Source organism: Colossoma macropomum, unplaced genomic scaffold (assembly GCF_904425465.1).
Source record: "Colossoma macropomum unplaced genomic scaffold, Colossoma_macropomum, whole genome shotgun sequence".
NCBI lineage: Eukaryota > Metazoa > Chordata > Actinopteri > Characiformes > Serrasalmidae > Colossoma > Colossoma macropomum.
In genome coordinates, this window is record NW_023494796.1 from 17,894,921 (window position 1) to 17,921,107 (window position 26,187).

The 26,187-nt window shown below is 39.0% G+C and overlaps 1 protein-coding gene across 5 annotated transcripts; it reads right to left on the minus strand.

Annotated features, from left to right (window-relative positions):
• Positions 1-272: 272 nt before the first annotated feature.
• On the minus strand, positions 273-25,895 carry LOC118816573 (oxysterol binding protein). Of its 5 annotated transcripts, none has more exons than XM_036583017.1 (17): positions 25,767-25,895; positions 24,375-24,545; positions 18,203-18,411; positions 17,382-17,544; positions 17,129-17,240; positions 15,644-15,842; positions 13,760-13,871; positions 13,485-13,545; positions 12,020-12,187; positions 11,105-11,350; positions 10,288-10,408; positions 10,034-10,137; positions 9,271-9,366; positions 8,897-9,084; positions 7,797-8,026; positions 7,514-7,552; positions 273-3,777 (listed from the first exon to the last, which is right to left on the minus strand). In XM_036583017.1, the coding sequence occupies exons 2-17, from the start codon at positions 24,506-24,508 to the stop codon at positions 3,635-3,637; spliced, it is 2,325 nt and encodes a 774-aa protein (XP_036438910.1). In that variant the 5' UTR covers positions 24,509-24,545; positions 25,767-25,895; the 3' UTR covers positions 273-3,634. The 5 variants fall into 5 exon arrangements, with proteins under 5 accessions (XP_036438910.1, XP_036438908.1, XP_036438909.1 ...); XM_036583015.1 differs by having other exon boundaries at positions 13,485-13,548; XM_036583016.1 differs by having other exon boundaries at positions 13,485-13,548; positions 24,375-24,565; positions 25,767-25,818.
• Between the last annotated feature and the right edge of the window lie 292 nt (positions 25,896-26,187).

Consider the following 26,187-nt stretch of genomic DNA (forward strand, 5'->3'; position numbering starts at 1 on the left):
ATGGATGTTTGAAAAAAAATGTACAGGCCAAAACACTTTCTTCGATCATAAGACAGTATCTTCAACGTCAGGCAGCACATTTTACATATATTCAACTTTCTATGAGGGAGATTGTAGAGGAATTCTAGGTATTCTTCAGATGTCTGGTTCTTGTCGCCATCACAATTCTCTAGAATGTCACATCAAACCTCTCTGAATGACTTTGTTTACATCTTAACCATCAAATTATGCAGAATGTTTTTGAAAAATCAGACAGAAAATGCAAACAATACTTTATTTTTGGGAGGGGGATTTATTTTTTACAAACATGACGATCATTCTGCTTAACCTCTTAAGAAAAAGTGAATTTTAGACAGCAGTTGCTTCACACAACCGTCATGACCAAATACTTCCCATTACACCACAAATGAGCTAATAGATTTACACAGATGCCAAAACAACAAAACACAGCCAATCACAGAAGAGTCATACTCTTTTTTTTCCAATCCAATTTTATTACATCATCCTGCAGCGTTACTACACTCAGTCCGTTCTGTGCCAATAGACACCGAGAGAGAGAAAAAGAAAAGAAAAAAAAAGGTGGAGGAAAAAAAAACAAAATCAACAAGAACATTAGAAGTGAGAGATAATGAAACAAAAAAAAAAATAGCAAAGAATGATGTTATACACAAATTAAAAACAGAACAGTAAAATTACATGCCATTTTACTGCTATACAAATTAACGGAAAGGGATAAGTCCGAAGATACATTACAAAAAACAAACAAACAAACAAACATTAATACATGTCCTTGTCCTTGTTAGGACAAAAAACAACTTATATTTTTCCATTCATTTTGATATGGGGAAAGCAAACAACTTCAACTAAATGACAAAACGCATTGACAGTTTCCCCTTTAAACATCATGAAATCAAAAATACAACTAATCACGCTACCCCTCAAAAGAACGTCAGAATTACCATCATTATTGAGTGCTGCTTAATGGAAGTCTCTCCAGAATGATCGCTGTTATTAATATTACTAATATTCCTTCATTATTTGATATATACACAAATATTTGCAGTGTTTCTGCTTTGTTTTGTGTTGGTTTTATTACGTTTTGAATGTTTTTTCATCTGTCATAAGTACACTTGAAAATAAAATGTTTTTTCCCTCCCAAATAGAATATACAATAAACCCCTCAAATGTCACTCGTGAACACAAACACCACACACACACACACACACACACACACACACCCCATACAAACTGTTATTGAAAGCCTCCTCTTGACCTTACACGGCCTCTTACAATCACACACTCAAACACCCTTTTGATTTGCAGGCGTTGTCCAAATCTTTATCTCTAGGCCTGCAAGAAATGAGCCAGCGTTCAGCTGGAGGAGGTGCTGTTCAATAGTGTTTTAGGGAAGTGAAGGGAGTGCGATATAGTTGCAGACATGATTATTTGTGTAACTGTGTACACATTAGGGCTGCACAATATATAATTAGTTAAGCATTACTGCAATATTGGCCTTTACAACGCTGGCATGTCAAAAGTGCGCTATGCAAATGAGCCTCTAAGCAATCTCTCTAAATGTTCTTATTGTGTGCTGTGAGCATCTTGACCAATCACAGTTTCCATAAGAAATCAAGCTCCACTATTGGTTCAGATTTGAGAAAATGTTACTGCTCATCCTTCCACTGTGAGAAGACTACTCAATGCTACGGGTCTGAGAGAATGTGTAGCTGTCAAGAAGCCTTTACTGAGAAAAGGAAAATCAATTCTGAGAAGCAGAAAATGCTAAACCAACTTCTAAGATTGAACTTTGGTGGGGTGTAAAAACATTACTGCAGATTCTTTTAAAAAAATTGAAAGCAAGTCTCCTGAAAAGAATAGAAGCTGTAATAAAGGCAAAGAGTGAACACTTGTGATGCTGAAAAAAAAGGAATAGTTAGTACTTAATGGTTGTTCAAACAAAGAGTGGTCTCAGAATTTTGCAGTACTGTCATTATGCACGCCAATCTGCAGTGTTTTTTTAATACACTGCAAGGAAATTTGAAATTACAATATATGTCTACATAACTGCAGTACAGTATTTTGTTCCTGTGGTGCTATTATGCATGCAGGCCCTAGTTTTGCACTAAGTAATGTCTGGCAATTACATTATGCAAGTGCGGAAATCATCCACACATTTAAACTCCAGACTATCCTCCCCCCACAGGCTTCTTGTCACATCCTCTTCTGGCTACTTCAGATGCTTTTTTAAACATTCTTTACCAGCTCACTGTGGACAACAACAGTAACATCATCAGGGAACCGCCTGGATGATATTTTTTGAAATCGTTATCCAGATACTGGCCTTTGCAATACTGAAATTGCGGAGGGCTGCAGTTATGGATGTGCATTTAGACAAATTTTGATCTGTTAATGAATAGATATCTGGAGAAATGTAGGAGCAGCAAAAAAGGAAGAAATAAAACTCATCCTTAACAACAGGCTCATGTTAAGGAAGTTGTTCTTCAGGAGTAGGAAAGTGTAATATAATAAACAAAGTCACAAATGTGAGCAGAACATTTTATAGCCCTGTTTAGACATAAAACAGAAGAGCTGTTGGCCTGTATATATTCTCCGTGTTCTCGTGACGAAACCAATAAATACCGAATTGTGATTTCAGTATTCAAATACTGACCTCTCGAACAGTTAACTTGAGTACTTGAGCACACATCCCTAGCTGCAATATGCAAATAAGCCTTCTCACCAATCATACATTTTCTTTTTGTCTCTGGGTGTTTTGATGAATCAGAGTATTCATGTGTTCTTTAGATACTGCAAGTTGTATAGCAACTGCAAGACTAGAATTTTGTCCATATTGTGCAGCCCTAAGCGGGGCAAAGAGCCAGGCGAACAGTGTCTCCATATTGGCGAGGAACTAAGACATGAACACAGTTCTGTGCCTACGACCTTAAGTGCCAAGAGAGATGGGTAATGACCAGAGTCACAAGCCAATGTCAACTCTCTTCACATACATATGCAATCGCAAATCAACACTACATCATATTTAGCACTCTCTCGCACACAACAAACCACACACCTCATCAACCCCTTCATTTTTCCACACTACGGAAGACGTGTGGGGTGCAGGGGCTTTTTAGTGAAGGCGCAGCAGGACCACTCACTCACTGGACTGCAGAGTAAAAGGGTTTGATGCTTTTCTGCCAACTAGAGAATGAGAGCATGTGTGCATCCCTTCCCTTATGTGAGGAAAAAATGGTAGAAGGAGGAGGGGAGGAAGGCAAGAACAGATGTTGAGAACAGAGGATTAGGCTAGGCAAACAAACGGATGAAGGCCTACGACCAGTCCTGAACGCCTCTCTCTGGTCTCAAATTCCTGTTGTGGTGCCCACCACTATTCTATCTACTGACAGAGGGAAAAGGAATTAAAGAGAGAAAAAGATCGACTGATTAACTGACCAGCTGACTAAGGGAGAAAGAGAGATTATGGAAGTTATGAGTGACATGAATACAGGATAAATGAGTCATGGATGTCCAGTATGCCCTGGCAAAGACAGATGAGGGAAAGGAGAGCAGTTCGCTGCATTTTTTTTTTCTTTTGGGTAGTCCTCTCCACAGCTGGAGATGTGCATTATTTGGATCAGAAGATGTCAGGGCAGATGTCCCAGTGGCCTTGCTCCTTGGTCTCCCAATATCCCCCTTTATAGATGTGCGTGGGCTCTCCAGTCACTGGGTCCTCACGATGCTCGAACCACAAGGCCTTGTAGTTGTCCTGGGGAACACCTGTTAGAAAAGGAAGATACATTACATTAGTAATTCAGTTTAATACTGAGTGAATGAGGGCCTTCTCCAAGAGCTCCAATGTTGAAGTGGAATTCACGGTGGTTTGATGTGCAATCTGCCATTCTAGAAATCCGAATTATTCACAATGGTGGTGATAGGAACCAGACGTCAGAAGTGTTTAATGCTCACGGAATGATATTAAACAAAATATTTATGGATATGCTGCCTGAGACAATGTTTTATGGATAACTTTGGGATAAAGTTTTGGTATTAAATTAATTTTACACAGGAACCAGGGGTCACAATGTCTACATCACAAATATAGCTATTTTACACGGTATCCAAAATGGGTACCCAAAGAACCTTCTTTCAGATTTAACACACTTGTATAAAAAAACCCTTAAGACAAGGTGTAGGTTCACTGGTCGCTTTAAATACCATAAAAATGGCTAGATTTGCAATGCAGACATCGTAATCCCTGGTTCCTATCATTGCTACTGTAAAAAATATCTGAGCCTGCAGGTTTTTCCATAATGCACCATTTCACATCAAACTAATATTTTTTTGTATCAAAATTGCAATTTGAAAGAGTGCAATTTTCAAATCACAAGATCAGCAAAAAGTGCACTGTACATTCAGCATAGTCTTAAGTTTAAGCGGGAAGAGTTTAATCTTATAACACAAAGCTCCAAAAAATAAATAAATATTGTATTGCATGTTCTGTATTTTTTTGGAACTTTGTTTATATAATATAGTTGGGTGAGTGAGAGGCATATGGGAAACAGAAATATAAATAAATAAATAAAAAGTCACAATTAATGCTAGACAAGCCTAGGAATGACTGCTAGCTCTAAGAACCTTTAAATTCAAAACAATGCATTTGAAACACTAAAACCTATTTCCTAACTAGCCTCAACAATGAAGAACTAAAGAAATAACACATACTACAAGAAGCATGATCAATAAATATCTAAAATAAAATGAAAAAACTAAAATAAATACATAAAGAAAACAAAAGACAAATCTCTAAAGCAGAGGACGACTGAGGTCTAGAGCCTAGAGTGGACGGTACTTGCTTTTGGCTGTAGTTCCATAGGGACGTTCCATGCCCTCCACTAAAGTAAGAAAAACGAGTAAATGTTGTGTCCATGATGTGTACGTGTACGTAAAATAAAAAATAAAAAAAACGAAGACATGCGTTTAGAGCTTAAAACATCTATCCAAATCTGACGGCAACCCAACTGCTCCAGTCAGTGCAGCCAAAAAACATTATTTGGCCAAAAGTAATTTTTACTGTGAACATGCTAAATGTAACATATTCAATGTACAGAGAGTTTAAGGATAAAACCACTGAAAGCTAACATCTCACTGTCTCCGTACAGTGTGGGGAAAAAAGCGCAGTATACTAAAAAATTTGTCTGAATGCACAGTTTGATGAATAAATTTGTTAAAGTAGTATTTAAATTTAATTTTGGATAGCTGATTATTTTCTTATTGCACATTGTTTTCTATCTTATTCATTAATGATCAAATGATGGCTATTATTGTCGCTTCATGGCACTATCCTATCAGGTTTTTAATCACACTTAGAGTGATGAGGGGCCGGTCTGTATCACTTTTAGACAGAAAATTTTTGGGCTCAGGTCAATTTTAGACAACACCTGATGAAGTAGTTTGGGTCAGGCCAGGTTAAGACAGCACTTAGTTGGCCTTGGGTCAGGTTCGGACACAAACCACGATGCTGCGTTTTGGGTCAAATCAAGCTCATAGAGAAAACCCACGCAAGGGATTTGTGTAAAATGATTCATGTGTAAGGAAGATGTGTATAAATTAAGTTTGCGTTTCTTCACTGTTTCCAGTAACAGGTTCTCATATATGTAGTAATACATGGTGTGTGTATGCTGAAGATAGTACTTGCTTGAATATGACGGTGGGTGTGAACCATGCAGAGTTTCAGCTGCGACAGGTCATCAAATGAATGAGAAAAAAAGATAAAAAGGAGAACAGTGCAAGAACAGAGATTGTGAAAGATGATGTTGAAAGACAGAGGCCATAAGGACAACAGGAAACAGACATGGTGATGGAAAATGCTGAGGCCAAGAGAAGTCTTGAGTGAAATGCTTATTTTGAGAAGCAGAGGTCGCAAACACTAAACAGTTCTACACTAGAGCCACAGAAATAAATGAGGGCTACTTGCTTGAGAGCGACAGATCAGAAGCAGTCTCATCTGTGTATGCTGGTAGTGGTAAGACAAATGGAGACAAAGGGGCAAAATGAGGGGAAAAAGGTTTAAAACTGTGGAATAACAGTTGTAAGAAATGAAAAAAATGGGGAAGAATGAATCTGTAATTGTGGATTTGTGGACTAAATCAACAATGATTACACAAAAAAAGTTGACATGAAAAACACTCTATTATGCTTTATAATGTTTATGAGATACACAGAGTCATTCTGACCTCTTGAAATACCCTATATAAAGTTATTGGGGGCAATACAGCTTCTACTGTTTTGCTGTACCATGAAAGAAAAAACTGCTTCTCATAAAGATGGAACTGTAAATGATGGGGGTGTGGTGACTGTGATGGTCCTCCCTGCCAAGCTGCTCTGCCCTGATGTCATCTGATGTCAATCGTGATTTTAATTTATAAACAAGGTAATCGAGATAAAACAGCCACTGTGCCGCATTCGATTTGCTCGACGCTCTCGTTTTGTTTTGTGCTATAAATCCAGCGCATCCCTTTCCTTTACAGCGGTGTGCTTTCGCCCCTCTCTTAAACCAAAACTATTTTTTTTTGGGATGTAATTTATTTTAATTTATAACATTAATATATATGTTGTGTAGTTTTCAGTTGGTTGTGCAGAAGTGCACAACACAGTTTATCTTACTTTGACCATACTTATTATAACTTTTTTTTTTACAGACACGCAAACAAACACGCAGACAGCAGCCTCTTCAGTATGATTATCACCATCATTTTTTATTTTTTTATTTTTTTCTATTATTATTATTGTAAAAATTTTTAAATTGTTTTTTTTCCTCTGTGAAGAACTCTGAATGGCACTATATGTATGAAAACTGCTACAAATTAAGCATAAATCACAACAACAACAAACATTATTATTATTAGCAAAACACTGCCAAACAAAAACACCTTCTTAGTAATGCCTTAAAACGCCTTTCAATCATTTAATCTGTGACAACACAAGTAACAATGTGGGAGATCTATGCATCTACAACGCCAGACGGACCAGCAAGGCAGGTAGGACCCCTACTCTGGCACCGTGATCGGGCAAAGAGAGAGTAAAGAGCAAAATGCATAATGGTTTTATCAGCCAATTATTTGCAGCCCTAATTTCTTAGTCACCATCATGAACAAACAAAAGAAAGTCGAGAGAGTGAAGGAGAAACAGATAGGCAGCAAAAAAAAGACATGTAAATGGAAAAATAAGTGATACTTGCTTTTGTAAGTCTCAGTAGGCTCACTGGCTATCTCCACATCGTCAGCTGATGAGGAGGACAGAGACCCCGAAAATGAAAAACAGGCGAAATAAAACAAAAAAAGACGAAAGACTAGGGTGATGCCAGGTCAGGATGGAGGAGAAGGGGATGCTACTGCATACCATAGACACTGTAGAGCAGGGGCACATACCTTCATCTACAGCAGACAGTGTGTGAATTTTAGAGGGAAAAGACAGATGGGAAAAGAAGGAAGAGCAGAGGAAGAAGAGTACTTGCTTTTTAGAGGCGAGTCAGTTATGGTGTCCTCAATGACAGCTTGGGAAAGACAGACAAACAGAGGCAGAGGAGAGTGAATGGGAGACACCAAACAAGAAGAGATGCCACAGGGAAACAACACAAATACAAACAGAGAGACAAACGCAGACAGACAATTAAAAATTTGAACAGAAAATGAACAGAAATCAACAGACCAAAAACAATAGTCTAATCTAAAACTCTAAACTCCTTAGGAGAATAAATTGCCTGTGTCTAAGTCTGACTCCTGCCTCTGCCTCCTTACCCTCTTCAGCAGTGTTGGCCAGTCGGGCAGCCTCCCTCTCTCTCTCCCTGCGCACGCTGCGCTGTTTCTCCTCCAGTCGCTGCTTCTCAGCATTGGCCTCGTCCCACATTCCCTGCTCCATTAGCCGCTGGTCTGGCCGCCGCCGGCTGTCTGTGGGTGCCACACCCTCCTCCGACTCATTCAGGGTCAATGCCAGGGATGAGAAGTAGTACATGGTCTCAGCACCCTCCCTGATAGAAAAGGAAGAATGATACATCTGGGGGTTTCAAACAGTTTGGGGAGCCTGGGGCAGTTTCCTCTTGATATCTGGACAAGCTAAATGTCTACACAAGAGATTAACAATGATTTGAGTACAGAACATTGAACATCAGACTTTTCTCCCATTTTTAAGTCTTTTTTAGATTAATATGCTAACATTTAACTGACTTGTACTGGGTATAACATAGTTAATATGCTCTACTCTAAGGCCAGGTAATGTGGTGAAAAAGTTATACCCCAATACATATTTAAATCGTAATAATTTCTATATGCATTTGCTGCTGCTCAGTGTTAGTTCTGAATAATATGTTGAGCCCTGAAAGAAACATAAAAACTATTCTGGTGTAATACACAAAATGATTTATTATTAAAAAGATTTTTTAAAATTGTATGGTCAAACAAAGCTGCTTTAAGACTGTTCTGACAGTCAACAAAAATAGATATAAAAAGGTAAAAGGGAATAAAGTTGAACTTATTTTCCATGGTGTTTTAAGTCTCCAGAGCTTTACTCTATATAAAAAACAACAAAAAAAACAAAAAACAAAAAAATTACGGAAAAAGCTAAAAATAGCTCACTCTCCTAACTCTCCTGCTGGTTTGTGCTTTTATGAGCACATGGAACTTCTCCCAACCCTTCCAGCAAAAAGATGGCGCACATTGCCACCTAGTGTACTGAAGTAGCAATTACTCAAAGTAAAAGCCTTTGCTAGTGAAACCATATTGACAAACAGAATTCTGACTAAATCAAATACGTATCATGAGTATATAAAACTACCTTTACCAAAGTAACTACCTTCACTGTTATATATATATATATATAAAAACAGAAGAGAAGCTCTTACGGCAGTGGTGTTTTCCTCCACAGCTCACGGGGTTTGAGCGTCTGGTAGACCGTTTTCTGACGTCCCTCCATGCCATTTTCTCCTCCTCTGCTGCTCTGCATCACACGCGAACACTCCATCTTTTCATCCCATGTTCCTGACAGCACATAGTGAGCCTTCCCATCCTTATCCGTCACCACTCCAGTCACCTAGAAGGACAGAGAGAGAGAGATTAGGCAGGCAGACAGTCAGACAGACAGAGGCAGAATAGGATGAAGGGATGGAGGAAGAGAGAAAGAGAACAGACGTGTTTAAGAGAAGAAAGAATAGATGATAAAGAAAATGTTTATTTCATATTTGGTAATCAGACGACCGTTGGGTTGCAGTGCCCTCACCTTTCTGGCCACATCTCTGGAGAAGTAACTGTATGGAGCAAATTTAAGGTGGCAGCGATCACCTGTTCTATGGTTTATCACGTCTATCTCCCCAGACTGAAAGAAAGGAGGAAAACATTCAGCTGAGAAGAGAACACTAAACAGCAATGTTTAAAACAATGATAATTACAAGCCATGGAACTCACTGTGGTGCAGGAAATAGAACAGAAATCACAAAAAATTGAGACGTACAATACAGGCGAATTATCAGATTTAGCATAGAGATCTCCCTGAAAGCATCTAATCAATGCACTTGAAGAATGAAGGCCAATAATTGCTCATACTGCCATCTGCTGGTTGTTAAAATTGTTATCAAAGCTAATACATTTAGTGAGTCTTGAAGACCAACAAAACCTCAAATCCAGTTCATGTGTAAAGCAAAAGAAACTGCATGGCATCAACATATTTGATGAGCACAATGTCAGAATTATAAGGGTAGTGGCAGGTAATTGCTTAAAGATTGCATTGAACAGATTTAGCAAATTTCTGATAATGTACATGTTGCATTTTGGAAGAGCAGAACATTTAAGTGACGTTAGGCTGTGCTAAAATGTCTGCATTTTATACATTTTACTGCATTTGTAGCAAAAATAAATATTACATGTCTGTAATGGTAATCAAGGAGGATTCTCAGTCACTACTTTTAATATAAATGTCAGCACTGGCATCAGCCCATAATTCCCATATCTGTGCATCCTACATACTGAGAAAATACTGTTCTTACCTGGTCTATCCACAGCTTGCCTACGATGATATTATGCACTGTGGTGGTCACTTTCTTCCAGGTATAGTGATTGTTACTCTTCTCAAATATACAATGAATAGTCCCTAGACAAGTGAAGTACATTGATTATTTTCATAGCAATTACTCTCTTAATAACTGGAGACAAACTAAGCAGATTTAATATTTGACCGTTTTAATGCATGAGAACAAATGTTGATCACACATTTCTCTCTCTCTCTCACATGCACACATACCGAGGGGCATGATGGAGAGGTATTTGCCCCTGAACTTGCTGGCCACAGTGATCTCCTGCCTCAGGGTCCAGCCTCGCTCAGAGATGACATGATGTGCTGCTGCTGGAGGATGATGACTAACCTACACACAGAGAAAAGGGAAGCACTTGTACATTCAAGTGTGGCCTCAAAATCATTCATAGTATACTAATAATTAGAATAAAACTAATAATTACAATTATTACCAATAATATCCATGATAAACCTTATACAGTTTTCTTTTCACCTAAATGTAGCTGATCAGCCAAGGCATTTAGTGTCTGAAGTTCATTTAGTTTTTCCTTGGAGCAATGAGGCTAATGTAACTAACAAATAATGGCAGGTTATGCCCCACCAATTAGCACTGTGCAAATTACATGCATAAATAACCATACACTTGCCTCAAACCTGACATAATAATGCTGTTTACTTTGTCTATTTTTATAGATAACATATGAGCTGTTTTTAGATTTAGAAGCTTTAAGCATTTATGGTCTCTTAAAGTACTTCACATAAAGCTATTACTTGAAATGGTCATGAAAAATTGCCTGATGTCCAAAGTATTCTTTTACGTATGGTTTTAAGATAAAATTTTTGCCCTAAAATGCATTGATGGTGCAAAGGTACAAACAGGGTATTGTGAGGAAGAATAGTACCCAAAGAAAACGTTTTCAGATTTACCACTATTTAACCATTATCAACATTACACATAAAAACATGTGCAAGTTCAGTGATCATTCTGGATAATCGGTGGAATTTGCCTGTAATGCTCTGCCCTTCTCCACCGCTGCCTCCTCACCTGTTCACAGAGAGACCTGTAGCCGCTCTCCTGTAGGCGGTCCAGCTCAAAGGTCTCTCCCAGCAGCGGGTTGAAGGGCTTGCCTGTGCGGTGCACCGTGGTAGAGTAGGAGGAGACAGTGAATGCGGCCACGTAGCACATCTGCTCCAAGGAGCTCTGGCACTTAGCGGCACGATCGAGTAGCTCTGAGTATTCCAGGTCTTCCGACAGACGCTGCAGCATAGAAATGGGCTCGTTGAAGTTCACCTGCAGTAGGGAAAGATGGAGGGAGAAAGAAAGAGCAGGAAATACATTAAAAAGAGGTAAAACAAACGATTAGTAACCCGTTCTGAATGGAGGTCTCCGCGAGACCCATCACAGTATTTTGTGGCGTGGGGCTAATTTTTAGTATGTTGTGCTGGAGTGGGCAGCAGTAGGACAACACATACGTGTAGGGAAATTCCACAAATTAACGACCAGTCTTAATAAAATATTAACAATCACTTAATAATTAACATACATAAATAAACTCATTCTAAATAGTTGTGAAGCAAACAATCACTCGAACTGCATCCTTGACAGTTAGAGATGGTGCTGACAGACTGGAAAGTGCTCTTAATAAAAGGCAAATACACAACAATAAAGACGACTAAAGGCAACTTCGACATGTGGCAGTCGTCTTCAGTCCTGACTAATGCAGATGGAAAACAGCTATTTACAGGACTGGCAGGCAGGGGTGGGACAAAACATTTAGGCTGTGGCAGGAACAGGACAAATGGACAGAATTTTCTGTGGGAGTGGGATGAAACCTTGCAGGAGTGGGACCTAAGATTATTAATTGACTAATAAGCCTGCAGTTTAGAGTGAATAATTAAAAAAAAAAAAACACAAAAAGTTTACAGTGACTAATATTTTAATATAGAGCCACACACTTACAGGCATTGGGATTTTGGAGAGCTCTTTCCCAATACAGTTCTTCATGATGCTCCAGAGATTGAGCGAGTAGTTGGGTTTGTCTGGGATTCTAGCTCGTCTCTTCCTCACAGGCTCCACCTCCTGTGATTGAGGAGACTCCGGATTGGATGCCAAAGACTGCTCGTCCAGCTGGGAGCAACCAATGAGGAAGCAATAGATTTAGAATTTCTTTCAGGAAAATATGAAATGCAACACAATTGCAGACCACAATACACTGATAATAATTCACTCTTTGGTTTTGTTCAGACATACAGCTGAAATGCACATTTATATGCGCTTTCAAATCTGATTCAAATGTCAAATTAGATTTCTGGACATCTCAGTTCGACCAGTCAAACTGCATTTCACGTGGCTTTTCATCATCGCTTTATGAGCGGAAGTTCTTAACCTCAGAATAAGTGACAAGAAAGTTGGCAATCATTTCATATTTCAATCATATTTGATCTTAACCATGGAAAGCTGAAGCTTTTAACAGACAGGTAACATATTTTTATGTTGTATTTTTACAGACAGTTTTAAGAGTTGAAATTAAAACCAGTCTCTAAATATTACTGGAAGAGCCTATTATGAACCTGTTAGCACACAGATATTCATATTCTAGAGGAAAAAAACTACTGTGAAACACAGCATGATAATTTGGCTAGATTACTATAGTCATCAGGTAATGGTTCACTTTGACATACAAGCTCTTAAGTATGTCTGATTAGTTAAGTTTTGCCTGCCTCTTACTGATCAGCCTAGTATCGTTACTGTGACAACCAATATGAATATGCAAGCAAAAGCAAACACACTATAGCTACACAAATCTGGTCACTTGTAATATGAAAACTGAACTCAGTTTAAAAATCATATTTAAGAAACAAATCTGCCCATTGCTGCTCTAAAGTCATACGGAGACTGGCGTCAGAGAGTCTGACATGCATTTGCTGACAAGCCTGAAAAAAATTGCAGGCCTCAGGCCTTTACGTCAAACAATGACCAGCTGAGAGAAGAGAAAGAAGAAACTCATTACGCAAAAACAACCCGCATTAAGTCAAGTGCAGAGTACAAAACACTTGAATATAGAGTCATGTGGGTGAAGATTTGAGATTTAAACGTTATGTTTCACAAGGAGGACTGTACAAACCTTGCTAAATGTCAGAGTGCTACATTCACAGCCTCACAAGCCAAAAAAAAAAAACACACCTTACACTAGTTATTAACCAAAGTCCAACAACTTTATATTACAACAGAGCTATGGACTAATACCCAGCCTATAATTTATAGTGCTTTATATTACGGCAATTTTTAGAAACATGCCACAAGTAAATGAACGTGTATAAAAGGTGAAAAAACAGTTAATAGATTTATCTTGGGGCATAGAATAACACTGATCTTCAACAGTAAACAAAACACATTGTGAGGACACACATGTATGACGTCTTACCGATGTCGTCCCATCGTCCATTCCTATCTCGCTGCTGATTCCACTGACGTTGCTGCCTGACCTCCTGAGAGTAATGCAGAGAGAGAAAGAAAGAAAAAGAGAGAAAGAATGAGAGAGCGAGAGAGTGAAAGGGAGGAAAAAGAAAGGAAGAGGGGAGCAGAGGCCACACACTTAGGTCCAGTGCACACTGATATGAGACAAACAGTGAACAGAGGGAAGACAGGAATGAAAGTGGGACAGAATCACACAGCAGGAAGAAAGGAGAAGTTAAAGACCTGTGGTATTTGGGGTCAGCCGGAATGGTGATAAACTCTTGCACATCTTCGCACGCGTCGAAAAACTCATTCTCGTCATCATCGCTGGCGTCACCTTTTCCAGGACCTGAACCTGAATAACAGAAATTTAATTATTACATTTATACACACTCACTGGGCACTTTATTAGTTATATCTACCCACTGTACATTTGATCATTTTGTAGCTCTACAATAACAGATTGCAGTCAATCTATTTCTCTGTATAGCTTGTTAGCTCCTCCTTTATCCTGATCATCAGGGGTCAGGACCCCCATGGGCCCACCAGAGAGTGGGTATTATTTGGGTGGTGGATCATTCTCAGCACTCTCTTCTCTGCCCAGACGGGAAGACAAAAACATGCTAAAGATCATTCCAGTCCAACTGCAGCACATAACATGCTAGTACCACGTCACTGCAGTGCTGAGCAAGACCCACCACTTAAATAATTCCTGCTCAGTGATGGTCCTTTGAAGGTTCTGTCCATTACTGAGGCTAACGAATGCAGAGAAACAGATGCACTACAGCTTTTAACAACTTCAACCACAAAATAGGGATTATAACACCAGCACTGGCACAAAATTAATTGCTTTAAAAAATGAAAGGAGAAGAGAAAGGAAAAAAAAAAATAAAAAAAAATAAAACACACACCCACATCCAGTTCTCAGATATGATCAAAAATGTAACTCTTTGGCTTCCATTGCCTAAAAGTATGCTTGGAGGGGAAAAAAAAAAAAGGAGCAGCATTTAAATAAAATAACACTTTGCCGACTGTTAAAGATGGGGATGGATCTATAATGCTTTGGGGTTTTGTCATAGCAAGTAGAACAGGAAATGGGAAAGAAGGAAGTATGCATTCTGTTAAGTATCAACAAATCCTGGAAGTTAATGTCCCACATTAAGCGAAGAAACTGAGGATGAAAACAAGTGAGATACTTCAAAACAATAATTCAAAATATCCATTAAATCAACCTTGAACTACTTCAACTACTACGAAAGATTTCATAATGTGCATGTAAGACAACCTACAAATATTTCTGAACTAGAAATGTTCTGCAAGGAAAAAGTTAGTCCATCTTAATGGAAAATATAAATTCCCCAAAGCTAAGAATAGAAAGAAACATTTGTAGGCTGTGGTTTCAGCCGAAGGGGTTCTTACTAATTACTGACTAAAAGGGTGTCTAAAGTTTTTTTTCCCTTCCAATATGCTGAACTCAGCAAATAAATAAGTATTGAATTAAGCATTAAAATTTGCAACAATGTGCCATATTTACATTTGTTCCAAGCAGAGATGGTGTTACGTTTTTTTACTAAAATCAATAAAATGTGTAGTTTAACCAGGGGTACCCAAGCTTTTGCATACAGCTGTGTATGGTAAGTGGATCTGATAAAATGGAACACGTGTAGATAACGAGTGACAAAGTGTACAGTGCATATATTGTTCAATAATTAAAAGCAAACCACTGTATTTACAGAATATTTTATTTATAAATTGTTTGCAACTATATTTAAAGCTTTCGCAAATGGAACACACAAACTAATGTTTATCCCAAATTTCAATTTCAATTGCATATAAATATTTGACATATCATATTTAAATATGTAAACTGGCTAGGGACCATGAACTGCATAAACTTACATTTGCTTACATAAAATATAAACAATATGCAACACATAAGAGGGAGAATAGTTAAGTACTGATTTCATGTCTCATTCTTCACTTTTTGGCTGGGCCCCTGAGCAAAGAGAGAAAGTGTATCTCTCAGTCACGTCTTCTATTACTGACTGACTTTGTTCTTTGCAATAATCAATAAAGTACTAGGAAGTATCAGCTCAACCAGTGCTTGTGCTTAAGTGATTGTCCCACCTTTGCTGTCTGCAGTGGGGTTGCTCTGGGATGCAGGCAGTACAGTGGCTCCTCTGAAAGCTCTCTCTAGGTGGTTGTGCTGCTTGGCTAGCTGCTCCAGTGTCTCCTCCAAACGAACCCTTTGCTCTCTCTCGGCCTGTAAAGCCTTCTGCCAGCGCTTGCTGTGAGCCTGTGCCAAGGCCAGGAAGTCCCGGCAGGCCTAAACACAGGAGAGAAACATCCCAAGAATGAGTCACTGGAAAAGTAATGCAGCTAACTGTGGGTAAAAGCAAGTGAAGGTAGCATCAGATCAGCAACAACTTAATCTATAACAGATAACAAAAAAAAAAATAGGTGTAACCAAAACCTGTTATCAGTCGGCTCAATGAGGTTTGTGCTTCTCACTCACATCACTTGTTTGTAAGAAGAAAAATACAGAGAGTGGACACCACAGTACAGGGTCGTGGATGACCCAACAAGTCAAGTCTATGGCTACATTTCACTTTAACATCACTTAACATCACTCTTGTAAACTGTGTAAAATGAAGATGATACTAAACCCTTGGTCAAATTGTAGTCAGAATCATAGTCACTCGCTGAGGGAATGAGATCAGCAAATGTTATTTCATTACCATGGTTTGAAAAATGTATTTTTTCCTCCACATTTTTAGCCTCATCCACACAAAACAATGTTTTAGGTCGCTGTTTTAAAACAGGTAACACAGCTTTTTGTAAAAACTTTCTGAAAGCGCTGGCCTTATGCACATGCTCTGTGCTGTTTTGTTGTGTTGAGCTTCAGAACTGAGGCATGTAATATGATCACACAATGCGTAAAAGCATTTTAGAGCAAGATATGTTGCTGTGCTCTTTCCCTTTTGTCTTTTGTAAACATGATTTAGAAGATAAGGTGTCTGTTTTGAAAGACCATTGCAGAACAGAAGAAATAATGCTGGAATTTTTAAACCTCATGTGTAACGTGAACTATTTGTTATATTCAAAGTTCAGATTAATTCTCCAGAATCATCTGTATAAACAAGGCAGAGAGAAAGCGAAGGAGATGGTGGGACAGACAATGAAAAAGTAAAAAGTAGTTTACTTCATATAACGTTAATTTTATAATGTTAATTAGTGATGATTAAGTAGCTGCATTGTCTTTTCCATATTTTTCTACTATGGTAAAAATAGTCGTAGTCCTACTAATAACAAGAATTTTGACAATAATAAATATTAATATAAGAATAATAAAATGATTTTAATTTAACAACAGCAACCTATGCATGGCCTTTCACAGTTTCACAGCTGTGTTTAAAATTCATAAAATGCATTATCGTCATCAGGTGCCAACTAATCTCTGCTGATTCACTGAGGTCAATTTTAATTGATTATTTTTTCATTTAAGTAAACAAGCAATCGTCCAAGCAACACATAGCCTCAGTAAAAACCCTGTCAAAGTTATTGTAGGAGTGTAATAAAGAAAGGCTGAGATCACTGTTATAGGTGTCTTACATTGATCATGGCATTGGAGGTGATGCGGAAGAGCGTGGCTCTTTCTGTAACCTGACGAATCTTATCGCTCGTGTCCCCGCCCAGCTTAACGCCCTCCAGCTCAGACAAGGACCTGAAAGAAACCACAGACATAAATGGGCTTTCAACTCACTTCAACACAGACAATTATGGCTCAGTTTCACTATATCCAACGACTTAATCAGACTTTTGAGAGGCTGAGGTAAACAGATGCAATGAGGAAATCCTGACTGACCTCTGAAGTGCTGAACCATGTTTAGCGATGAGGTCGTTGCAGGTGCTCAAGTCCTCCACCTTGCTGCCCAGGGTGCGGAGAGTGGACTGTACCTCCGAGTTTCGTGCCCCTATGCCCTGTCCCCCCGAGGGTGGGGAGGTGGAGCACTCGTCCCCAGAATCATCTGTACAGACAAGGCAGCGAGAAAGAGAGAGCAAGGGAGACGGTGTGACAGACAATAAATAAAGAAGTGAGAGTTAGTTTACTAACAGTTCCTATTCTCGAATTTCCTTTCTAAGAAAATGCATAGGCAAAATGATCAGAAATATGAGACAGGAAATCAAAGCCACATGTTTATGACAGGTCCAGGGCAGATCTCATACATAATTTTGTACGACACTGAAGGAACGTCAAATTCATTGGCTGAGCTCTGAGAGAAGACCTAGTAAAATGTAAGAAACTACATGAATACCAAGTTTCCATTCTAGAAATGAGGTCTGTGTTCAGTTAACATTTATAACACCGCTTAAGGTTCCCTCCAGAACAAAAGTCTAACCAAAACAAGCCATGCTTCATGCACTGACACTGAATTTTATCAATACATTCAATACTGCAGTGTAGCAATAAGGTATCTTGAATCTTCTAATCTACAGCTATCAAACGCAAATGTGTAAACAGAAACGGCTACAAATCTCTGATTGTGAGTATAATTTCCTGTCCAATACTTCCCTAAATTTCTCGCCATTCTCAATCAACTTGAGAACTTTCTTCTAGTTTTTTTTTTTTTTCCAACCCCCATACAGGCATCAGTCAGAGCGCAGTCTCCTAGTTCTGTGACTGACCTGATTCAGCCTGCATGCGCACAGCCTTTGCCTTGGCTAGTTCCAGAGCCGTGATCCAGCGCTGGCGCTCCACCTCTGAGCTGGCCTTCAGGTGGTATGTCTGGGCACCGCCATTGGAGATGACAAAGTTGCACGAGTCCTCCACAGCGATGTTGGCCGTTGCCAGGTTTATTGTGCCCCGACACGTGTGGCCCATCTCTGCCTGCGTCCTGAGAGTGAAGAAAGAGGTCACATTTCAGATCATCAAATTTCGCTAGGTAGGAGCTGTCATGAACTTTTTCTTCGTGGCTATAAAATACGAAGTTGCTATCACAAACATTAGCAAACAGATTAAATCAATACTGACCTGCTGGTTCTGTGAATCAGCAAAAATAAGTTAATGTTGCCCGTCTGTCAAGCAGAAACAGAACAACCTCCTTATCCTTTTTCATGCTTTATTTTTACCAGCTTCCATGCACTAGTTCCATTCTGCATCTGAGGTGCCCGAGTGGAACATTTGCAACATTTAAGGTGGAACGGGAAAATGCGAATAGGAAACCAACTTCAGCCTTGTCAACTTCCAGGAATATTCGGAAGGTCGTTTTCACCTAAATGTTTCCTATTGCACTCTGCTATCTTGCATATGCAGTGCAGTGCCAACGTTTTCACAGAGTGGGACTAACATGGACATGAGACCAGAGAAACTCTGATTACAACAAACACAGAGGCAGTGTGACTTCATTCTCTGCACAGGATGCCATTATTCCACTTTTATCGTTATATAAAAAATAGTTGTTTGCTGGTATATTGATGTTTAAAATGTCAAATGTAGAACCTTTAATAACCTATTTGAAAATATCATTGATTAGATTACACTTTAACGTATCAGTGATTAACTGGCAGTCTAAACGATGAATAAGTATATTATAATTTTTTCCCTCTAAATTTCACTTATAACAATTGTGTAAGCTTCTACACCAAAAACAAACCAAAGTAAAGTATACATGATGACTGGCTGCTCTGTATTGTACCTCATTCAAAAAGCAGTCCAGGCTGAAACACTCCTTATACCTTCAATGTCAACAGGCAGGCCTAAACTGCAGTAGGCTGAATATGGGGATATATGTAAAATGTGTCAGTTTCTGTGATGCCACCAAACAAACAATGCAAAGGGGTGTGTTTTTGCAGCTGTTTTGACATACATGGACTGTATGGCCTGAAAAGTAAATGGTATGTTTTGACTAATAATGTTTACACAATACATCCGTCATTCCAAAAAAGCAAGGAAAATCCAGTTTTTTTTTCCCCATGGGATGGGCTCCTTCAATATTGAGTAGCATTGGCTCACAAGGCTAAGGAAAGGGTTGGGACATCTGATAGATGAGGTGTTCTGCTTATGTTTAAACAGCTCGATACCCTGGCACTACTCCTTCCTGTTTGGTCTAAGCCCTCAGGGTGTTTGTAATAAAAACATACTTTTAAGAATCGGTCACAAAAGTCAACTGGGGATAAGTAATATATTCGCTGACAGGTGACATTAGACCTATTTATAGTGATAAATGCTCATTTAAGGATTTAACTGATCCTGTGTGGACCATTAAAGCGGTATTATGGGAGAACTGGGATTTTTTGCATGAGGTCCCCCTACAGATGTGGAGTGTATTTCAATTATACATCACTGTCGTAAATACAAAGCTGGGCACGTGCGTTTGTTGACCTCCTCGCTTGCACATGCGTCACGCAGGCATATGGATGCCACAGATTACACTCGCGATTCTGGTCGTTTGTATGCAAGAAGAACCGAAATTGTGAAAGGAATCTAGTGTCCATATTCCTGCGTGACCCAGGTGCACACGAAGGAGAGCCGGGATTTAGCTCAAAGGCAAAGACAACATCAGAGGAGAAAGAAACATGTCGACTTGCGAGAAAGAGTAATATTACAGGATTTTTGAAGGAGGTTGCAAACTTTAAAGACTTATTTGGCATGAGATTGACAAAGACTGACCAAACATTTTGGCGTGAGATTAATTTATTTCTTTGCATGACAGCCTGAAACGGGATCGAGGTTAAGATAACTTTTGGCATCTGGAAAAACTACAAAGCCTTGTGAGACAGAAATGACACTGATAACATAACAGCCTACAGTACAATCTTTCATAAATAACGCTGGCAGGGATTTACACGGATTTTCATTGTCTTTTTATACTTTTATCTTTTATCTCTAATCTATGAGTAAAAGCCAGTCCAAGATTTACTCGTGTATTCCCTTGCTTGTTCACTCTCTCTTTTTCCCTTCCTTGCTTCCTCTGACCATGTCTTCTTTGGTCTCTTCGCAGCCTCTGTCACGATGCCCATAATGGGAATATCAAGCTTGTAGCTATCTAAGGACTCAGTTGTTGGTGAGTGACAAGGTGCTGTAAAGCATTATGCAGTGCTTCAGGAGGCCTCGGGCCCGCTCCTCCAAAGTTACATAGTGCTACAGCAGGCATTCCAAGCACAGAGTGGCAATGACAGAGACCATTCTCTCTATTATAAATCAGTGTACCAACAAAACGATTCTGAAGTTGTTGTTTTGAGATAAAGTTGTTAAATAATTCTGCTTTAACTGAAATTAAAAGGGTTTATTTCTGTGTCAAATTCAATCATTGAGATGTAAACAAAGTTTGATGTGAAATGGTTCACTGTAGAGAGACTTACAGACTCAGATTTCTTTACAGTGGTGTTGACTGAAACTAGGAGTTTTGATGTGTGTACTAAAAACATATATATTTTCATATTATTTACTATCCAAAAAAACTACACATCTACACCCACACAAGTTTTTATTTTGTTTATAATAGTAAAATATGACTTATTTTAAAGGAAAAAAAACATCACCTTTGTATACTATTTTGCCTTCCAATGTCCTGCATGTACTTCTTCACTGTGCATGGATTTTTTTTAGGCCAACACCTCAAAAACAATGTGTCAAGCATCAGGCAACATATCTGTAACTATTTCACGTCATATATTCCTGTGAGGTAGGTTTTAGAGGCATTAAACACTTGAGGTGTCTGATTCTCATCACTACCCATTGTGTGCAATTCTAACTCTGATTCTGTAGAATGGAGCATTTCACATCAAACCCCTCTAAATTGCTTTGGTCATAACTTGACAATTACGCAGAAGTTCTGACCAAAACTGGAATTCCCCTCTAAATGTAAAAATCTCCTGCTTCTCTTTTCAAGAACTGGCCTCTAAACTCAGCCTAAAGAGTCTAGAACAGAAACATCCAGACGCCACAAGGCATGAGGACCATTATCAAGGCTAATCTAATTGTATTGTTTATCTGCCAGCATTTCAAGGATAAAGACAGACTGAAACACAAATCTAAATCCAGTTATTAAGCAAATTACCAGAGGAGATCACTGGAAACCAAGTAAATAAATCAAAAAGCTTTCCCCTCTAGGTCACCAATGTTACATGACCAATTCCACTTCTATTACAGCGATTAGGTCAACAGAAAGTGTCCAGCAACACACTTTCTGCAGTACCAAACGTTTTGTTTGCTTAGCACACCTAACTACAGTGTGGAGCTCATACAAATACAATGACATCCTGCTTCATCCTTAAACATGCTCTGAATTTATAAACAATAATGAACAATAACAAAGCTGTTCTGAAAGCGCATAATTTGATCAGACCCAGTGACAACAACTGACCACAATCTTAGACAGCCAAGGAGGAGGTCAGACCATTTCGCTTCCTCTCGCTCTCTCTGACAACATCACAGCACAATGCTGAGCGTTGAAAAAGCAAAGCTGAGTGGTTGAATTAGCGCACAGCGCTGACTCACAGGATCAGAGACGAGTGTTGAAATGAAGGCTTAAGTGGCCACTATGATCCTTCTGTACAGAGATGAACCCTTTAAGACAGTCACATGACCCAAAAACACACACTACGGTGTTGCCATGTGTGGTTTTGGATCATGTGACTGTCTTAAGGAATTCATCTCTATATCTTGACAACGAAACAATGCCACATAGGGTTAAACAGCACAAAACAAACCCTTTCGGATGCGTTGGTAACAACTGAAGCTACGGCAAATACCCGTCACATGCTTTACAAATGACAGTGACATCTATTTGTCTAAGCTGTTCTAAGAAAAAAGTATCTGAGTACGTTCTACAAGAAGGAAAAGACAGGTATGAATAGTGTTACGACAATAAAAATCATACATACCATCTTTCATTTACAATCACTCGCCAAGCTGCAATGTTTTGTAAAATTTGAACACAGATGTTCAACCAGCCCTGTTAAAAGAATACTCCAGTGCTATTTTACTTCATCTCTATCTGCCACCTCTGTATAATACTATTGGTTACTATGATCTCAGGCACCCAGAAGTCCACTAATAATGTTTCTGTGATTTCATGTACCAAAACAGTCAGAATTCATTTTCCATCCTCTCTTTATCCCTTAGAATAAAACAGGCTGTTTTTAAGACTGACAAGCAAATGAGCTTCATTCTGTTTGATTGACTACACTGTACTGTGCTTGAATTACAAAGCAGTCTGGCAAGAGACACTCCTTATAACTTCAGCATGACTGAGTGAGCATATGTAAATCTGCTAAACATCACAAAACCAGTGAAATGGTCTATTCTTTATGCTTGTGTACTATACGGGCTAGAGGGAGAAAATGCAACAGTTTGAAACTTTAACAATGTTGACATACTACTTCAAACACTTCCATGATATGGACCCTTCACAATAGAAGTCAATGGGCTGCAGCTGAATTCTACTAGAAATGAGCTTCAAATCACAGCAAAACACGATGAAATTATTATCCATAATAAGTGTACTGAAAATACCAGATAGAGATTATGCTGATAAACACTGGAACAGTCCTTAAAGCAGCATGAACTTAAAATTAAAATATTCCTTAGGAAAAAAACTAAACCAATGTACCTAGTATGATCAAATGTTGATGCATAGATAAAAAAGACATCTTATCACCTTGATCTTAAGCAAACAATGTTCTCACACGCAAACAACCACTCACACCCACAACGTTAATAATTGACAGAGGCAGACAAGGCAAATGGGACATCTCCATTAGAGCAGCCTGTGGCTCAGTGTTCATTAAGCAAACTGGCATCATCTTACATATCTTTTCACTGACAAACACCAATGTCAACAAGAGGCTGTCAAGACACAGCACGAAAGGGCTTACCCTCCACACCCAACAAGCAGAAACACATGTTTCTCAAACCAAGGAGCAAATTGATTGCATTCTCACCTATCTGGCAACAGACATCAACTGTGCAGAGCCCTAAAACTCCTGACTATGTCCAGCTTATCACACATTGCTGATGTGTCTTGCTCAATTATGCTGTGATGAAACAAATCAGGAGAAAGGAGACATGTCGGGCAGTAAACACACTAAATCTGACATTCCTATCAGGATTTGTTTTGTTTCCGCGTTACAATCACTGACATTTCTTAACCCGTTTTAGCAATATGGACAATACCCATAGTTGATTTACTTCCAAGAGCTCACATATGGCTACAAGTTAACAGTCTGTTATACTTTTTTTAGCATCCATATGCAAATATCCATTATATATCTCAAGATCTCAATTATCAGCAAAAATGACATATAACTGCCATCATTTACCATTCAAAAATCTCATACGGCCATAAAGCGGCACTATGTTTTGGTGTAAAGATCACTCTGATGAAGGCAGTAGGGACAGGCAATATGATAAAAATTATTATACCACAATCATTATATCACGAAAATTATTATATCAAATTTTTTTACAATACTCATCACAATATTTTGTGTTTTCTGAGATTTAGCAAGTTGGAACAAACAAAATACAAGCTGCAGTGTCACATACAAAAAGACTGTATCTCATAATACATTTAAAACTGCAATGATTTTAATTTAGTGTTTCATAAACTGCACTGCACTAAATCCAATTAAATAGGCCTAATTATGCTCACTTTGTAATAAAAATGTAGTTAGTCAGTGATCTTTAAGTACCGACTATATCCACGATAGGCTCAGAAAAGCATATTGTCGCATTACGTATCACGATAATGATAAAACATCATCATATTGCCCACCCCTAGAAGGCAGGGGGACACTTATATGATATTGAAAGGTCATACAGCGAATTGCGCCTTAAGGAATGAATGAAACTGACCTGTAGTAAGACAGTAAACCGTTGCTCAAGACGAACCATCGTCTTTGGTATCCTTTGATGTAGTTCGTCCACTTGAAGAGCCAGCCTTTGTACGTGTCCCCCGGTGTCGGAGTGGGCGCCTTGGGCTCCGACATCACGACAGCCCGAGGCTTCACAGTGTCTGACAGGGGCCTGGCAAACACACAAGAAAGCTGTATAAGCGAAAACACACGTCTAGGTCAGAAATGAATACAAGTGTAGAGATTATCCTAATTCTGACTGAACAGAGCAATCCACGCTTACTGAATATGACCGATACCCTGCTCGTGGGTTTCCGTTAGCGCGAAGCTGAAGTCAGCTTCTTCTTCCAATTTTCTCGTTCCACCTTAAATAAACTACATTCTGGGGCGCCAGAACGTGACTGCTGCACAATTTAAGGCGGAACGGGAAAATTAAGACAAGCTGGCGAAAAAGAAACCCACGTCAGCCTCGTTCCGTTAAGTTAGCTGCCTTGGCTAGTGACGGTAATGTCAACCGCTTAAGTTAGCTAGGCTAGCTAACGAGAAAAGTTATTTTAAAAACTTCGCTACCAACGCAATGACAAGCATGCCAGACTGCCAGCTAGCTAATGCAACTAAAATCCTATCTTACCTCGTAATGAACACAACAAGCGGTGTCAAAACGCTGCACAATCACTACTATGTGGGTTTCGCCTACGTGTACAAAGCCTGAGGTGAACTAGCTTAGCTTAGCTAGCGTCGCTGCGCTTAGTAAACGGCGTTAAGTTAGCGGACAAGCTAAATGGTAAGTCAGTTAACCTTCAACACACGTTCTCTTCATGTATTGACAGTTGGCTGGCTGTACTTCTTTTTGGTGACTTCCAAATGACGCATAACAGAATAACTCCAAAATATTAAAAGCGACCGCTATTAAGTTACCTGTTACCATTTTACTGAGGCCTGCTAAGGTTAGCTAGAGCGCCGCTGCTAAGTCAGCTAGCTTGTTAAGTTAACTTAAATCTGAGTTTTAAACAATGACACTCAAAACAAATACGTGTGATGCATAACCCTGTATAAAAATATCACGGTTAGCAACACTGAGCGTAGTTATAAATGGCTGTTCCTCATTAAAAATGAATACGACTTCAGCTGTTCAGCTACAGTGTCATCGCTGAAGCTTCCCAACGTTATTCCTATGGAGTGAGTGAGCTAACTAACGTTAGCAGTGCGGTGAGCTGGCTAGAAAAGGAACGACGTGACAGTATACAAGCAAAATTCATTCACAACGACAGCAGCATTGACGTACAGCTGAATTACGAGGTAATAAAGAGCGATATGCAGTTATAAACTGTATACATTAGTAATCAATATAATGTTAAAGAAATCTGGTGAATGTTTATGAACGCAAGCCTACCTATCAGTCAGTCCCCCTTGGAAGAAGAAGGAAGTGGATGAAGTGCGACTGTCCGACTGGCACTACTGATAACACAGCCCACCGGCTTCAGCCATTAGTCACTGCTTTCCGTAAACTGACTGAGGGGGGAAAGGACTTTTAAACAGCCTAAAACCACTTTGAAATACAAATAATGTTACGTCAGATAAATAATGAATATGGTAAAAGTAAACAGGAATTGAATATTTGTTCTCTATATTCAATGGTTGGGATGTAAACAAAGTCCTTCAGAGTGGTTTGGTATGAAATGGTTCATTGTAGAGACTCCGATTTCTGTGCAGTGGTGGTGATAGGAACCAGGAGTCACCAGGCTGAATACTAAATACAGTGTCTCAAATGTATTCAGTAACATATTTCATTACAATACATAAAAAATGACATA